This window comes from Callospermophilus lateralis, chromosome 3, assembly GCF_048772815.1.
Source record: "Callospermophilus lateralis isolate mCalLat2 chromosome 3, mCalLat2.hap1, whole genome shotgun sequence".
NCBI classification, from domain to species: Eukaryota; Metazoa; Chordata; class Mammalia; order Rodentia; family Sciuridae; genus Callospermophilus; species Callospermophilus lateralis.
In genome coordinates, this window is record NC_135307.1 from 172423102 (window position 1) to 172441435 (window position 18334).

Genomic DNA, 18334 nt, shown 5'->3' on the forward strand with positions numbered 1-18334 from the left:
TCAGGTGTAGAGAGATCTAATTATGTGGTCCTCAGTCACTTCCATCTCTGGTAAGTTATTGCTACCCATCTCAGTGTAGGAATGGCTTCCAGGAACACACCTACTGCCCACCAAGCTGCCTCACCCTTCGTGTGGCTGAGGATGCAGGTCCATGGTGCCCAGCATCAGAAGCATGTGCATAGGGATAGGAAACAGAGCCAGAAACTGGTCTATGGAAAGTTCTTCCAATCGTCAGTCATATTCAACTAAGAGAGGATTTGGTTCTCATCAAAGCTCAGTTAAAGCAGAAATTCTTTCTTATCAGAATCTATCTGGCAGTGAAGCTTATACAATTATAAATGCACAGCATGCTTTTTCTTCTTTTTAAACAAGAATTGCATAGAGTAGGAGATATGAGTCTTGTGCTCATAGAGCACAAACGTGACAGTCCTATAAACAGCTGGTACATCCATGTGAGAAGTTGCAGGTTGTATGATCTCATTGTATTGGATCTTGATTTAGTTGGCACATCTGTCTTGCTGATGTCTGGTGCCTACGGACAAAATGTCCTGTGGATCATAACAGAAATAGTAATTCACTAAGGTGGATAGATCCATTTGAAAACAAAATAATGAATAGACTCTTGGATCATGTGATAATCTAATTAATTAAAATGAGTGACTCATAAACATATTGGGACCGATTTAGTTTTCTCTATTATTCGATATGAAATGCTAACCTGGATGAATGAAATACAGAACTTATAACACACCACTACAATGAGGACTTTGACAGTAAACTAGTTAATATACTGTTAGCTCAAAGAATATTTAAAACTAGTCACTATGCAATGAGACTTAGAACTCATATGAAAGAAACTTAGGGATTTCCCCAAATTTGGCAACACTCCTAAACTTTACACAGCATTAAAGTTTACAACATAAAGAAAATTATTTAAAGTAGCCACACAAAAAGTTAATCAACCTTGTAGAACTAAATTTTTTCCCTAGTCTTTTTATAGAAAAAAAACAACAAAATCATTGGTTATGAGTAGGTGATTAAAGAATATACAGAAAAAGCATAGAGAAAATTATTATAGAGGCATATACAGTTAATTAATAAAAAACATTATGCTGCTGGATACCCGTAATCCCAGCAACTCAGGAGGCCGAGGCAGGAGGCTCACTAGTTCAATGGCAGCCTCAGCAAGTTAGCAAGGGGCTAAGAAACTCAGTGAGACCCTGTCTCTAAACAAAATATTAAAAAGGGCTGGAGATTAGTTAGTTAAGTGCCCCTGGGCTCAATCCTCAGTACAAAAACAAAAATATTATTCTATGTTTCTATATTTTATAATGTGTGATATTTGTCAGATTTTTAAATTTTGGAATTTGTCATTTTTTTCTGATTCTAAAAAATATCCTCCTCCTAACCTAATTCCGTATTTCTGACTTTGTATTCTTTTCTTTCTTTTAAAAAATTTTTTAAATTAGTTGTCGGTGGAACTTTACTTTATTTATTTATTTACTTACTTACTTACTTGCAGTGCTGAGAACTCAACCCAGTGCCTCACATGCTAGGCAAGCGCCCTGCCACTGAGCCGCAACCCTAGCCCTGTATTCTTTTCTTAAAGGACACACTAACTTGTGTGAACTTCAGGTCCCACAAACTTGGATCTGCCCTGCTCAGCCTTCTTGCTCCCTGGGCTCCAGTCATCTTGGATGCCTTCTGTACCGACGACTTAGGAAGTGTTTGGTGCCTGTTAGCATCAGAAACGTATTTGTAAATGAATGAATGAATTCCAAACTGGAATGCTCAATGTTAGTGGCCCGAACTTGGTCTGTTGCATTTTATTGCTGCAATCCCACATCCGTGGGAGACCGTGCCTTGCACCAGCAGGTGCACAGTGTTTTCTGAGTGAATCAGGCCTGCTCAACTGCACACGAGGCTTCTTCCCATTGTGCCAGTTATCTCCAGTTTACCAAGCACTTTGATCCTTTCCACATCTCTGAGAGGTGTCATTTTCCTTTTGAAGTTAAAGCTAAGTGGAGATTCAGAGAAGTGACTGACCCAGGTCGCTCAGTCTATGGCAGAGATAAGTTCAAAGCCAGATAGATCTCTGGCACCAAAAACCCTGTCCTCTGCCATCCTCCCAATGCAATGCCACACAATACATAGGAAAGCCGAGGGTGAAGATGCAGAGGGGCCCATTCCCTGAAGGAAGGCTTTACGTGAACACTAGGTGGCGCCCACGTACAGAGTACATGGTTGCCCTCCTCTGATGGCCTAGGATTAGAAAGTAAACTATGGGTCACAAGTCCAACTTTGAATGCCAGTTTCAGTTGTTCTCAAGTGTCTTGCTTTTGCTTCTTTGGCCATTGCTCGCTGGGTCCAGTCTTCTTTTCTGTCAAAAATAGTGAGAGAATATGGTCTCTCTGCATAGTAGGTGATCAAAAAATAGGAGTTCTGGGGGCTGGGGCCTGGTATGTGTAAGGCACTGGGTTCAATTCTCAGCACCTCATATAAATAAATAAAGGTCTATCAACAACTAAATACATATACATTCTTCTAACTGGGCCCAAGGTTACGGCTACTGTGATTCCTTAGTGTACTTAGGAGACTGGTTCCAGGACTCACTATAGATACCAAATTCCATGATGCTGAAAGTACCTTATGTAAAATGGCATAATATTTGCATAAAATACCCACATGTCCTACTGTATACTTTAAATCATCTGTAGATAACTTAAAATATTACAATGCAAATGCTGTTTAAACAGTGGTTATACTTTATTGTTTAGGAGTAACGACAAGAAAAAAAGTCTGTACCCATTCAGTACAATGCAATTTTTTCGTGAAAAAAAATTTTTTTCATCCTCAGTTGGTTGAATCCAACAATGTAGGGCTCATGGATATGGAGGGCTGACTCTAGGTGAGATTCTTACTCCTGCACATGGGTCAGAGAATGATTTCCAACAAGAATGAGAGAGAAATTCCCTTCTGCTGATCACCAGCTGTGGTAGGCTACCACATCCCAAACCCTGGAAGCTGTGAATGTTAGTTTACAAAGAAAAAAAATGGGGGGAGATCCTTTGCAGATGTCACTAAACTGAGGATCTCCACATGGAAAGATTATCCTGGGTGTCCGGGTGGGTCATAAGTATAATCACACAAATCCTCGTAAAGGCAGATGGAGATTTTTACACACAGAGAGTAGAAGGCTATTAGAAGACATGGATGGAGACTGGGGATGTAGCTCAGTGGTAGAGCATTTGCCTAGCATCATGAGGCCCTGGGTTCCATCCCCAGTACTGCCAAACAAACAAAGAAAGCAGGTGGAGATTGGATTGGTACAGCCACCAGAAACAGAAAGGAGTGAGAAACATTCTCCCTCAAAGCCCCCAGAGGGAGGACAGCATGGCCAATACCTGACCTTGCCTGTGGCCCAGTAAAGCTGACCTCAGGCCAGTGAAACAGGAGAACTATGGCTGGGGAGGGCTTGGGCAGGTCAGGGCATTAACCCTACCTATGAACTAGGGCTCCAGAGATGCTGGTAGCCTGGAAGAAGGTGCCCTGTTGGGGATCCCAGATTCTGTTCTGCCTGCTAGCCAGGGTGAGTACAGAAGTGCTGACCTGGAGTTCCATTCACACACCCGAGGGAGGAGGGGAAGGGGACACGTGTGCCTGACCTCTGGGCCTCCTCTCTCCCATGCTGGGCCTCTCCCCACTGTTGCTGATCAGAAGAGCAACATCATCTGGTGAGAGCTCTGCTTAGGCAGGAGGAGGGCCCAAGATTTAATTCCACCAACACCTTTGGTTACTTTGTTATTTGGGGACAACTTAGCTCCACTAAAGTTCCTTTGCCCATAAAATGAGATATAATATCACCCTTGCAGTTCAGTGTGATCTTTACAATGCTTCATGTGATTTTGGAAGTTAGAACAGATGATTGAGAATGATAATGAATAACCCATGTGACACTTGGACCTGACTGGATGACAGGCACCATTGTGAGTGCTTTACAGGTATGACCTCATTTGTTCCTCACGGTAACCCCATTCTACAGGTGACAAAACTGAGGCACAGAACATTTAATGGCCTGCCTGAGGGCACACAGTAAATGGCAGAGCTTGGATTTGAACATGGGCAGTGGGGCTTCCAGCTGTACCTATAACCACTACATGATCCTGACTGAAAAATGGCAGCTGTCATCATTAATGATAGCAAAGTTTTGTGGAGCACTTCCTATGTGCCAGGAACATATTGATTCATTACATTTGCTCAAAGCCCTATGAGGTATTTCTTTTACTATCACTACTTTATACTGGAGCAAACTGAAACACAGGAAAAAAATTGTGTTATTTGTCCAAGGTTAGAGAGCTAATAAGCAATGGACCTGGGATTCAAACCCAGGCAACCTGAAGTCCCAGCCTGGACGTTAAATCACCCTATTATATTACCGTGTGTTGATGAAGAAGAGAGGGAAGGAGAAGAGGTAGAAAAAGAAGAGAAGGAGGAAGAAGAAATAAACCTATCTTGTGCCAACAACCTATCCAGGTGTCAAGAGCTGAGCTGACCAATCAGATTTCCTCTCTATAGACTCTGACTTCAAAAAAGCAGCAAGACAGTGAAATCATTAGCAGAAAAAAAACAGAAGCGGAAAGATGCAAGAAGAAGGCCAGAACCTAAAGGCCAAGCATGAGTGAGGAAGCCCCTGGGCTCAGAGGGTCCTGGGCAGCTGTGCCAGCTGACATTCTCAGCTCAGATCCCCCAGCTGCCAGCATCAGCCGCCAGAGGGGTGAAGGACTCAGGCTTTGAGAGGGATGGAGCCACATCCACCACCTGACTGAGCCCAGGCAACCCACAGACCCACGGGAAGCAGGATCTCAACAGCTGTGAGTGGTTGTTGCAATCATAGAATGACGTTGTTTTAAATTTGGGGCCCTTTGTTGTTTTTTGTTTGCAGCGTTGGGGATGGAACCCAAGCTCTGTGCATGCTAGACAAGCGCTGTACATTCCTGGCCCCAGGGACAGTTTATTACCCGCCCGTGCATGCTCCGGAAATTGTCACTGCAGGCCAAGGATGAGGCTGCCCCCTCTTCAAGGAGAGCCTCTGATCACCTCCCAGCAGTCACAGTGAGTCCTGCCCTGCCCACTGTGGGCTTCACGTCTTGAACTCCTCTTCTTCCTGCTCCTCGGTTTTTAGCTTCTGATCTCATTAAGTCTTTTTGCCATCTGTGTCCCCTCCTCTCTTCACCTGGATGCCAGGCTCGGGGGTGTGGTCTTGGAGCAGAGAAAGCCCCGCGCTTTCCTTTTTGAGAGCACGGTGCACAGCGCCCCCTGGTGTTCACTGGCTGTCCTGGGTGGGTACCACTCCCAGCCCAGCCCGCCCAGAGGATCCACGCTCAGGATGTCATTCAGAGCTGAGATCCGGAACTGAACATTGGTTCCAGATGTGGAGTCTTGAAGAAAGAAAAACATCCCATCAGAGGGGCAGGCTCGGGTACTCTAGGTCTGTTTATCTTCACAGATTAGGGTGGTGAAGGTTGCAGGGGGGGTTGGTCAGTGGGCCCAGTTGTGGGAAGCTGGATGTGATAGACCCATGTCCTTTTGTTCTTTTCAAGGCTAAGCAGATCTCTCTAGATGATGGTTGCTAACAAGGCCATTTATTTATAATAGTCACAATTTCACAGATCGGTATATAATCACACGGCAGTAATGACAAGCTGCCATTTATTAGCCTTTCCAGTGCCAAGTGCTGTGTAAAGTGATTTATGTGCATTATCCCATTTAATCTGCACAATGATCCCATGAGTAAGTACAATTATCATCCCCTTTATCATAGACCAGACAGGCTGAGCAACTTAACTAAGATCAAAAAGTAAGTAAATGGCAGAGATAGAATTAAAACTCAGGTTAAGAACCACATGCGGTCAGGGTCATGCAAGTTAAGCTCAAGATCACAATCTTCTTTATTTTTATTTTTTTGTGGTGCTGGGAATGGAACCCTGGGCCTTGCACATGCTGGGCAAGTGCTGTACTGCTCAGCTACACTCCCAGCCCTAAGATCACAATCTAATACCATTTTGCATCCATTATATTGGCAAAACTAAGAAGATTGATTATATCAATTGTTGGCTAGATACAGAGCACCAGGACCGCTCATGCACTGCTTGAGACGAGGGTCAATGATGACTCCCCTTGGAAAACAGGTTTCTTGTAAATCAGTGCTCACATTCCTCCAGTTCCACTCACAACTGTCTCCTTCTAGAGACTCTTGTACTTGTGCACCGAGAGACAGCAACAAGAATGATCACAGTGACATTGGTAAGAATAGCAAACAATTGTGTGAGTCAGGGACAGGTGGGAGTCAGAAACCACACCAGTTTTTTGTTGTTTTTTTTTTTTTAATCACAGAGAATTTAACATAAAGAAGTGTTAACTAGGTATAGAGTTGTTAACTGGGTGACTGAAGATTATAAAAAGAACTTTAAGGTAGCAATTATAGGAAGCATCTACCACCCCCAGGGCTGAGGGAACATAGAAAAGAAGCTGAAATTATATAAAACTTAAAACTTAAGCCTGCTGTGGTGGTGCACGCCTGGAATCCCAGCAGCTTGAGAGGCTGAGGCAGGAGGATCAAGAGTTCAAAGCCAGCCTCAGCAATAGCGAGGCACTAAGCAACTCAGTGAGACCCTAAATAAAATACAAAAAAGGGCTGGAGAGGGCTGGGGTTGTGGCTCAGTGGTATCGCTCCTGCCTGGCACTCATGAGGCCCTGGATTCAATCCTCAGCACCACATAAAAATAAATAAGTAAAAATTAAAGATATTGTGCCCATCTACAAAAGGGGGGGGGATGTGGCCCAGTGGTCAAGTGCCCCTGAGTTCAATCCCTGGTACAATCCACCCCCCCGCAAAAAAATAAATAAACTCAGAGGAGGAGGAGCCCTATGGGGCCTCAGCTGGAGCTGGCTACTCTGCGCTCTGTAGTGCCCATGGGGCTGAGACCTCCACCCTGGAGAGGGCTAGTTCCCCAGAAGGAGGTGCTGCTACGAGGGGAAGCGCCATTGCTAGAGGTTGCTCTTAGGAGCAGGGAGGCCACAGGGAACAAAGACGGAGCCTTTCTCTCTCCTGCCTTGTGGTCTTGATGTAGGACAATGAGACTGGACACCTGAAGAATTAGCAGGGAGCAGGTTTATTTAAGCTGCAGCAGTCCAGAGGGGCTCATGCCTAAAAATCTCTGGACACTGAGCCTGAAAATTCTTGTAGATTTATACCCAGTGTGCATGGGGGTGGGAATTTACATAGCAGTGGTGGTTACGTGGAGGTAAATTTTGTCCCATATTCTTAGGCTAGACAGAGGTTTTCACAACAAAAACAGTAATAGTAATTTGGGGGCAATTAGTTTGATGGCAGATCTAGTTTTTACAAGAAAGAGAAACTGGGCCTTTACAAGACAGAGGGAGCTCAGACCACACGGGCTTTCTGCAGTACTCTGTTGATACCCTTGCAAAATTCTTGGTGACAAAAGCATAATTATGGGGAAGGTCATTTTGGTGAGGGTACCTGGTAGCTATTTCAGTCTAACCCCACCCTTTTTACTGGCAAAGACAACAAAGCCCAACAGCACGCAGCTGGCAACCTAGAAATGTGGCTGGCAGGGTCCCAGTCTCAGCTGCACAGAACAGGGGTTTTGTTTGGTTGGTTTGGTTTTGGGTACCAGGGTTCCAACCCAGGAGCGCTTAATCTCTGAGCCACATCCCCAGCCCTTTTTTGTATTTTCTATTTAGAGACAGGGTCTCCCTGAGTTGCTTAGTGCTTTGCTAAGTTGATGAGGCTGGCTTTGAACTCACAATCCTCCTGTCTCAGCCTCCCGAGGTGCTGGAGATTATAGGTGAGCACCACCACACCCGGCTATTATCAAATATTTTATTAACATCACAGGTTAGTCTGACTACTGTGTGCAAAGGATTTACTTTTTCAAAGCTGTAAGAACAATATTCTAACGAGATGCAATTCAATGGTCAAAAACAAAAGCCCAGGGGCTGGGATTGTGGCTCAGCGGTAGAGCACTCGTGTAGCACATGCAGGGCCTGGGTTTGATTCTCAGCACCACACAAAAATAAATGAATGGGATAAAGGTATTGTGTCCAACTACAACTAAAAAAATAAATATTAAGAAAACCACCAACAATTGGATCATCCTTTCACCATTTGTGTTTGAGCCTTCAGGCAGATATAATTTTCAAAGTCCCAATGATGCATCCCATACAATTGAGTGTCCTGCTGTATTTTGAGCCCTGTTGCCTACTATTTCAGAAGTCCTTGTCCCAAACCCTGAATTAAGGAAACACTGTTTTCTTAAGGATTTCTCTTTGCTTCTTTGTATCCCTTGGAAGCATTTTGGTTGCATAGAGGGAAGCAAAACCAAATCAGCATATGTGGCTGTGGGTGGTGGTTGTGGAATTCACTGGAAAGAAGGCACAAGTGAGGCTCCAAAACCAGGGGTTTAAAGAGTTGGGGCTCTTCCTCTCTGTCCATCTCTATGTGGCTCTCATTCTGCTTCTTTTTGTCGAGGTGGATACTGATGTCCATCTAATTCCACCATCTTTCCTGCCCCCATGCTCCCTCTCCTTGCCTCCCTCCCCTTTGCCCAAAGTTTCTCCATTCTGCCCACTCCCCCCTCCTGCCCCCCACATTATGGATCAGCATCCACTTTCAGAAAGAATATCCAGCCTTTGGTTTTTTCATTTAGCTTGATATTCTCCAACTCCATCCATTTACCTGCAAATGCCATAATTTTATTCTCTTTTTATGCTGAGTAATATTCCATTGTGTATCTATACCACATTTTCTTTATCCATTCATCTGCCAAAGGGCATCTAGGTTGCTTCCACAGTTCAACTATTGTGAATTGAGCTGTTATAAACACTGAAGTGGCTACATCACTATAGTAGGCTAATTTTAAGTCCTTTGGGTAAAAACCAAAGAGTGGGAGAGCTGGGTCAAACGGTGATTCCATCCCAAGTGATTAGCCTCTTTCTTTCCTACCATAGACTGGTCTTCTCTACCTGCCAGGGCCCCTGACAGCCTCTGCTTGTGAATGGAGAGCCCAAGCTTCCAGAGAGTAATCCCAAAGAAGGACCGTGATTGGCTCTGTGGAGTCACGTGCTCACCTATTCAACCAATCACGTTGTTAGGCCAACTGTGAATCATATAATTGGCCAGGCCTGGTGACAGGCACATTCTGCCCTCCTGAAGCCGGGACACGTTTGCACTTTGAAGAATGTTCGCATCCTGCACTTTATTGATGCTTAAAACAAAACAAGCAGAAAAGCCTCTGATAAGTGACAGAAAAGGGACCAGAGTCAGAGTTGAGTGATGGATCCAGAAACACAGCAGATAAGGCCAGAGATGACCCCAGAACCCTGTCCAGGCTCCCAGGCTCCCAGGCTCCGGGGCTCCCCTCCAGAGCTCCCTCCCATACATCACAGGCAAAGTCCACACCAGCGGCAGGAGGGCCTAAGGCCAGTGCCTTTTCTGCCCAGTTACGGAAGGGAGCTTCGCCTGCTCTCTTCCCCTCGGAGGAGCTGGGCCAGACCCCGCAAGGGGACCGGCTGGCAGCCCCGGCCTTCAGAGCCCGCCCGGGCTCTAGCAGGGCTGGTCCCTGCGCTGGACGGCGCCTCCTCCCAGCGGGCGCTCTCGGCTCGCAGCTCCTCCAGGACCCCGTGAAGATGTCTCAGCGTGAGCAGAAGCTGCTGGTCTTGGATCTGCATCTCGGACTAGGAGAGAGAGAGAGAGAGAGAGAGAGAGAGAGAGAGAGAGAGAGAGAGAGAGAGAGAGAGAGAGAGAGGACTGTGAGGGGTGCGAGAGTGCCCCACGTCCCCCTGACTGTCTAGTCCGAGGCAAGTCCCCCGCAGCACCCAGCAGAAGCCATACCCACCGAAGCCTCAGTGTCTTCATCTGCAAAGAAGAAAGCAAATTACTTATATTCCAAGGCTCTTATGAGGACTGAGTGAATTCTCCACCCGAAAACGTGCTTTAGCGTGTGATGTGTGAAACTCCACCATCGCCACTAATCATTGCACAGGTGTTAAGGTGATCAGGGTTGCTTTCATATTAAAACAAAGTGAAGTCAACTCACCAGGCTGGAGCCCTTTGGAACAATGATTCCCAATAAGGTCTGGGTTCCCCGGTCCCCAAAATCCTTTTCTGGGATCAGCAAAGCCAAAACTATTTTTATTACAATACTAACGTTATTTCAATTATTCACTTTTATTTTCTTATCAGTGAATGGTGGAGTTTTCTAGAAGCTATTACGTGTACTATGCCTTTTTGGGGGGGGGGGGTTAACCAGGGATTGAACTCAGGGCACTTGACCACTGAGCCACATCCCCAGCCCTATTTGTATTTTATTTAGCGACAGGGTCTCACTGAGTTGTTAGCCCTTGCCATTGCTGAGGCTGGCTTTGAACTTGTGGTCCTCCTGTCTCAGCCTCCCAAGCCGCTGGGATCACAGGCCTGCGCCACCACACCAGGCCACATGTACTATCTTAACAGATTGGAGGCAGAAGCAGAGGAGAATCCAGCTGTCATCTGTTAAGCCAGAGATGAAGCAGTTTGCAACAATATAAAATGATACCACACTTCTCACTAAATATCTGCTTCAAAAGATAGTTGTTTTAAATTAATAATATTTTATTAACATTTAATGAGTTTGTTATTTTTAAATGCATAAGTAAATAAATATTAAACATTTCTCCATTTTCTTTTGTAATTTAGTCAATATTGATGGATATAATTCACACACACAAGGGCTTCTTCTTGGTGTCCTTAATCATTCTGAGGAACATCGAGGGGTCCTGCTCCCTCGGACCCCAGTGCTGTCACTCACTCACCTCTGGCCTTCTCCCTTGTTCCCCTAAGAATCACCTTTTCATACATTTTTCTCTGCTTTACCTCCTCATTTTAAATGTTCAGATTTTATTTTCTGAGTCAGTGATTTTTACACATGATACAACATTTAATAGCCACACAAGGGTATGTACCGTGGTCCCTGAGTATCCGTGGGGGATTCCAGGTCACCAGGGATACCAATATCCAAGGATGCCCAAGCCCATCATCTAACCTACACAGTCCTGTGGACTTTAAATCACTTCTAGAATAATTATAATTCCAAAATCCAATGTAGATGTCATGTAAATAGCTGTTACACTGTATTTTGCTTAAGGAATAATGACAAGAAATAAGTCTATACATTTTTAGTAGAGACACAGTTTTTCAATTGAATTCCATATTTTCAATCTGTGGTTAGTTGAATGGGTGTGGATGAAACCTGCAGATACAGAGGACCGCTGTCGTCAAAAGTCTCGCTTCCACACCACCCCCTCCTGTAGTTCAAGTCTCTTCCCCAGAGGCCAACACTGGGAAGAGTTCCCAGGCTTCGCTCTTGATTCTGGTCAAGGCATAATGTATGAATAGATATGCAGATTCACAACCCCTCTCTGTCTCTTTTTATAAGAGATAATTAGTGACATTATTTCTCTATTAAGAGTAGTATTTTAGGGGCCGGGGAATGTAGCTCAGTGGTAGAGGGCTTGGCTAGAGTGCAGGAGGGGCTGGTTCAATCCCCGGCACCACAATAAAATAAAGTAAAATAAAAAAAGAAGTATTTCAAGTCATCTCATACTAGACAAGGCGCCATAAACATACATTGGAGAGAAGATCACATTTTCAACAAATGGTGCTGGGAAAACTGGAAATCCATATGTAACAAAGTGAAATTAAACCCCTATCTCTCACCCTGCACAAAACTCAACTCCAAGTGGATCAAGGACCTTGGCATTAGACCAGAGACCCTGTGTCTACCAGAAGAAAAACTAGGCCCAGATCTCCATCACGTGGCTTAGGAACAGACTTCCTCAATAAGACTCCTAAAGCACAAGAAGTAAAATCAAGAATCAATAAATGGGATGGAATCAAATTAAAAAGCTTCTTCACAGCAAAGGAAACAATCAATAATGTGAAGACAGAGCCTACAGAATGGGAGAAAATTTTTGCCACCTGCACCCCAGATAGAGCATTAATTTCCAGGATAAATAAAGAACTCAAAAAACCTGACACCCCACCCCCCCAAAAATAACCCAACCAATAAATAGGCAAAGGAACTGAATAGGCACTTCACAGAAAAAGAAAAATGATCAGTCAACAAATATATGAAAAAGTGTTCAACATCTCTAGCAATTAGAGAAATGCAAATTAAACTATGCTGAGATTCCATCTTATTCCCGTCAGAATGGCAATTATTAAGAATACAAGCAGGACTGGGGTTGTAGCTCAGTGGTAGAGCGCTTGCCTAGTGCAAGTGAGGCACTGGGTTCAATCCTCAGCACCATATGAAAATAAATAAATAAATAGAGGCATTGTGTCCAACTACAACCAAAAAAAAAAAGATACAAGCAACAATAAAAGCTGGCGAGGATGTGGGGGAAAAGGTGCACTCATACCTTGCAGGTGGGACTGCAAATTGTTACAACCACTCTAGAGAGCAGTATGGAGAGTCCTTTGAAAACTTGGGATTGAACCACTATTTGACCCATTATCCCATCCTCAGTTTATACCCAAAGGACTTAAAATCAGCATACTACAGTGACACGGCCCCATCAATGTTTATAGCAGTTCAATTCACAATAGCTAAGCTATGGAACCAACTTAGGTGCCCTTCAACAGATGAATGGATAGAGAAAATGCAGTACATACACACAATGGAATATTACTAGCCTTAAAGAAGAATGAAATTATGGCATTTGCAGGTAAATGGATGGAGCTGGAGACTATCCTGTTAAGTGAAATAAGCCAATCCCCCAAAACTAAAGGCTGAATGTTCTCTCAGATATACAGATGCTGACTTATAATAGGTAGGAGGGGGTGGTGGAGAGATTCATCAGATTAGACAGGGGGGAGTTAGGCTAGAGGAGGGGTGTTGGGAATGGAAAAGACAGTAGAATGAATTGAACATAACTTTCCTATGTCCAAATATGGATACGCGACCAGTGCAACCTCACATCAGGTACAACCACAACATGGGCAATCACACTCCATGGATGTAGGATATGTCAAAATACACTCTACTGTCATGTATAACTAAAAGGACAAATAGAATATTCAATGAAGAAGAATCAGTTTTTAATTTTTGTGATTACTTTACAAATGAGAAGATCGAGCCAGTGTCCGCTGTTCGAGCATTACTAGTACTGCCAGGAGGAAGAGAACCCTCGGGTGGAGCGTGGACTGTGTCCTGGAGAACCCTGGGATCCCACAGGCCGCCCCCCAGTGGTCTAGGACCTTCCCTTCCCAACTCCCAGGAAAGCATTCAGGGTGTGTTTTCTCGACTTGGATTTCCCCCCACACATCTTTTTGTCTGAGTGTGTACCCAGCATGGCAGAGATGCAGAGATGTGGGGGTTTTGTTTTGTTTTGGATACTGGGGATTGAACCCAGGGGCACTTTACCACTGAGCTATCTGTCCAACCCTTTTTATTTTGAGACAGGGTCCTGCTAAGGGGCAGAAGCTGGCCTTGAACATGCAATCCTCCTGCCTCAGCCCCCTGGCATCACAGCGATGTGAAGGGAGGTGCCAGACACGATGCCTTTGACTTTGAGGAATGGAAACCCTGAGGAGAGGCTTCCACAGCAGAGTGTCTTCAACCTCTGCAGGATCTCTGTCCTGCTGCCACATGGTCGGGCACTGGGGCATCGAGCTGGTTTACCTTCTTGCCATGAATGCCTGTGGCTCTCTCTCCTCCTGGAGACCCACCAAGACTCTGGAGCTCACAGGATCCCAGGAAAAGAGGAAGAGCCCTGACTTTTGCCTGTGGTGGCTGCTGACCATCTGTTCCCCTTGCTGCATGAAATGACAGACTGGTGCAGGCCCTTTCCCCGACAAGGTCAAGGGGGCTTCTTGGGTGGGCTCCCAAGGAGCTCTTATGGGTTCATGTAAATTTCATGTCAGGGATTTGCAAGAGGAGCCTCAAGGGGCCTCTCATCTCTTGGCACCCTGGGAGAAAGGGGGTTGGACCTGGGAGGTTCCCTTGCTTTTGTTCTATGGAGAAAACAGGCACTTTGGGTTCCGGCACCTAGCAATCTGGCATAGGCACTCAGCCTGGGGGACCCGGGGAGGCCCAGCGCCTGTGGATGTGAGAAGCTGCAGTCCCCTCTGCTGGCTCAGCTACTCCCTCTGAGGGCAAAGACAGGGTTAGGTCCCCACTGGCCCAATCCCTAACCACCCAGAAATATCACAGGACAATCCTGTCTGTCCTTCCCCAGGATAAGAAGAAGTTGTCTTGGAATCCAAGCCTTCCCTGAGGTTCCCAACCCACCTCCTCCTCTCTCTCAGCTGGTGGCCCCCAGACTTTGGAGGACTCCTTTATTTTTGTGTTGCAAAAACACCCAGTGAAGGGTATACGGCCTAGCGTCCTGAGAGCCACCAAGCGACCAAGTAACCTGACACACTCATTCAGGAGCCTTTGCACCCGTGGGGTGGATCTTTACCCACTGGAGATGAGACACAGGAGATGTTTCCTGGAGAGAGAGATTTCCTCCCCTTTCTCTCTCTTCCAAGGTACAGTTTCTGAGTCTGCCCTGCAGAGAAGTCCTGAGCTGGTGGGCCACTGCTGAGAGACCCTCGGCCTCCTTAGCCGCTTCTGAAGTGGGAGCCAGCTCAGTAACACCCCGCCCCCGCAGCAGCACGGGCTCTGGCCTGCATTCCCACTGCCATCCCAGTCCCTCTGGGCTCCTACCTCCAAACACCTTGCTAGGTCCTCAACTCCGAGCCTCTGCTCTCTAGAGGATCTGGGCTGAGACAGCGGCGTGCTCCATGTCCACCGTGGTCAGGGTTAACAGCCGACATGGAGTGCCAGGGACACACCAGGTACGCGCCTCCTATGTAGGCCGCGACCCACTTACCCTGGGCCAGAAACTGCGATCGTGCACCAGGTGGCTGGTCCCCAGAGGGATGCCTGCAGCCTCTGCCCTGTCCAATGGGCACCTGAGAGGTGGGACGGGGCAGAGGGGAAACGTGGGGTGCGGGTGTCAGGGGGAAAGTGAGCGAAGCCTCACCAGCTCCCGTCTCAGCCATTCCAGGGTCTGCCCGAGGTCCGGGGTTGGCTCTCCAGCTGCCTTCATCTCCCTGAGAAGACCTTGATGATGACCCGGCTGTGGGCCTGAGGGACTTGAGACTCATAGAGTCCCCAACCTCCTTCAGCTGGCAGCAGGGTGGCCAAGTCACTCAAGATGGAGTAAATGGGAGCAGGAAGCAGTTCACATGGGAAAGTGTAGTGTTTTTTTTTTTAAAGGGCTTGAGTGCTTTGCACAAACCGAATATGAAGGGAGGGGACCACTGGGGCATGCATGAGTGCCTCCGAGCCTGCTGGTTCCAGAGGCTAGCAGGATGACAGGGACTGTGAAGCTTTAAGGCATAATAATAATGGTTATTTTGAAATAGGTGAATAGGTGCTCTTGCCCAGGGCTTGTTTGGTGCTTTATATGTGAAGTATATGCCTCGGGGGGGGGGGGTAGATATCCCACCTGTGGTCCAGTCCCTCCCTCCCTTTCTCACTTATCCATTGAGTCTAGACAAAGGAAGATGTTCACGTCCCAAATTCCCTTACTTCTAAAACACCTGCAAAACCCATTCCTAACAAATGAGACCAAAGCAGAAATTTGTCATTAGACCTTAGGAAAACTCTTTTACCTTTCTAACGAAAGGGAAAGTGTTTCTGACGTTTTCCCCTTTGCATTTACTTTCTCCCCCTTCCTTTTACCTTAAATGCAGATGTGATGTCTGGTGCTACAGCAATCATCTTGCAACTATAAGACAAAGGCCAAGAGAATTAAAGGGATTGGAAGTCATTGAGTCATGGAATCAGCAGCAACATGTATTTGTTAGGTGAAAGAACAGACCCCATGTGTAACTGGACAGTCTACTACTTGGGGGACAAACTGTCCTAACTGACTTCCCAGATATTCTCACAGGACAATATGAAGTGGTTATCCTTTAATTGTCCCTTCCAATAAATACTTACTGAGTATCCACTGTGTGCCAAGTTCTGTTCTAGGCACTGGCCCAACACCAGAGGGACAAGTCTCTGCTTTCCTGGAGCTGATATTCTAGCAGATTGAAACAAACAATAATCAAGCTAATGTTATCATGGAAAGAAATCAGACCTACTTTGATGTAGGGTCTTAAAAAATTCATTCTGTCCATGTGAGCCAGGAACCCTGAGGATTGACACAGTCATCCCAGATAGCTGTGTTCTGTCTGTCACCCAGATCCCCTGAGGTGAGGGACAAAACAAATTCAATACACATTGGAAGGACTTTCCCTCAACCCCGGTGACACAAGAACCCCCAAATAAAGCTGCCTTCGGATGACAGAACACACAGTGGACCAGAGTCAGCGGACCCCATCTACCCCGGATCCGGCTCCTCTCCCCCCTGCAGATGAAGGAGATCAAAAAAAAATTCTGAGAAGAATGAAAGGCCTACAAGAAAATCAAAAACACAGAAAAAGATGCTATTAAAACTTTTTTGAAATAGAACTCAATTGAATTCATAGAAGTAAAAATTATAGGAAGTGTTTATAAATGAATTTATTGTGGCCCCAGAAGACAAAGCTAACAGTGGGTAGGGGACACGGGGCACAGGCTGGGACCCAGCGGGAGGAGGCTGAGAGTTCTTTCAAGGACGCAATCAGCGAGCAGCAGCCTGAACCAGGAAACCAGGGAGACTTGAGAAGGGCCTCTGTGGGTCAGAGGTGCACTTGGGCATCAGAACTTCCAAGCATCAGAACTACCAGGCAGAAAAATGGGTGCTGTTCTGGGGGTCCTGTGCCTGGGATCCAACCTGGGCTCCATCAGACTTTCTGTTCACAGCCGGGTTTTATCCTTTCCCTCTTCAGGCAAAACGACTCTAAATAACTACTAACCTGAGTTGTAAGGAGCCTCAGGTTCCTTGTACTCTAGGATTTGCAGCCTGAGTGCATCTCATTGCCACGTGCAGACAAGATGCTATGTGCCAATTCTATTCTGGTTCAGCTGTCACTCTTCAGAACTGAAGATCTGAGAAACTCTCGCCGGCCCCGTTCACACCCCTTCTGAACACAGGGAGTAGACATGAGCCCCTCCAGGTAGGTCCCCAGGCTTCGTTTCCTGGGGCCCTGTAATCATGGGACAACTGCCTGGAGCAGAGGTGGGTGCTGCACACAGGTGGCCCCCCACGGATTGGTCAGGAGGCAGACCCTGGGCTCTTGGGTGGCTTGTATTTGAAGAGCTGTGTGTCTGAGTTGGTAACCTAACGATCCAACCAGAGCTGAGCTCAGAGACTCTGAGTTTGCCACAGATAGGGAAGTTGGATTGTTACAAGAACACTGTATGTCGGTACGGTGACACATACCAGTAATCCCAGTGGCTTGGGAGGCTGAGACAGGAGGATCAAGAGTTCAAAGCCAGCCTCAGCAAAAATGAGGCGCTAAGCAACTCAGTGAGACCCTGTCTCTAAATAAAATGCAAAATAGGGCTGAGGATGTGGCTCAGTGGCGAAGTGCCCCTGAGTTCAATCTCTGGTACCCACCCACCCCCCATAAAAACTATAAGGTCCACCAGGCCCCACCTCTTGGAACCCTTAGATAACCTCCAGGCTATAAGAGGCTCCATCAGCTGGTTCAAACACGAGGCTGTGTGACCCAAGCAAGTCACGTTGGCAACAGTGCCGCAGGCGGGGATCAAGTCTTGAACACGTGGCCGTCGGGGGTGTTTCTCCAGCCACAGCCATGGTTTACTTTTGCTCTGAGTGTGTGGGCTGCCTGGCACGGCTTTCTTCAGGCTGCCCATCGGCAGGTGTGAGGCTGCCCCATGGGTCTCTTGTCATCCTCCTGGAATCACTGGGTGGCTGGGACATGTTCCCCTCCTGACAGGGACAGAGAAGAAAGGAACAAATGGAAGGGCATGAGGTCACTTAGGGCCTAAGCTCAGAATCACCTGCCTGAGGGCAAAGCGAGTCACATGACCGGCCCCAAACCCGAGGGGCCAGGACGTGGGCCATCTACAAAGAGGTCATGCCAAGAGAGCAGGTGAGGGGGAGGCGGAGGAGTGGGGCCACCGGTTCCACACTAGGAGGGAAGTCAGCACAGACGGGGGGCTGCAGGCCTGGAGGGGCCCGAGGGAGGCTGGCCGACAGGGACCCCAGGGCAGGAGCTAGAGGCAGGAGGTAGTGCCACCTGGCGGTGGCGGGAGACCCAGGAAGGACAAGAGAGGGTGATCTCAGCACCAGGCTTAAAGGATGATTGAGGACAACCCCCATT

The 18334-nt window shown here is 46.7% G+C and overlaps 1 protein-coding gene across 1 annotated transcript; it reads right to left on the minus strand.

Moving 5' to 3' along the window:
• Nucleotides 1–9525: 9525 nt before the first annotated feature.
• C3H20orf202 (chromosome 3 C20orf202 homolog) lies at nucleotides 9526–15215 on the minus strand. The gene is made up of 2 exons (XM_076849006.2): nucleotides 15094–15215; nucleotides 9526–9759 (listed from the first exon to the last, which is right to left on the minus strand). Exons 1-2 carry the CDS (start codon nucleotides 15157–15159, stop codon nucleotides 9526–9528), a joined length of 300 nt encoding a protein of 99 aa, XP_076705121.1. The 5' UTR covers nucleotides 15160–15215.
• Between the last annotated feature and the right edge of the window lie 3119 nt (nucleotides 15216–18334).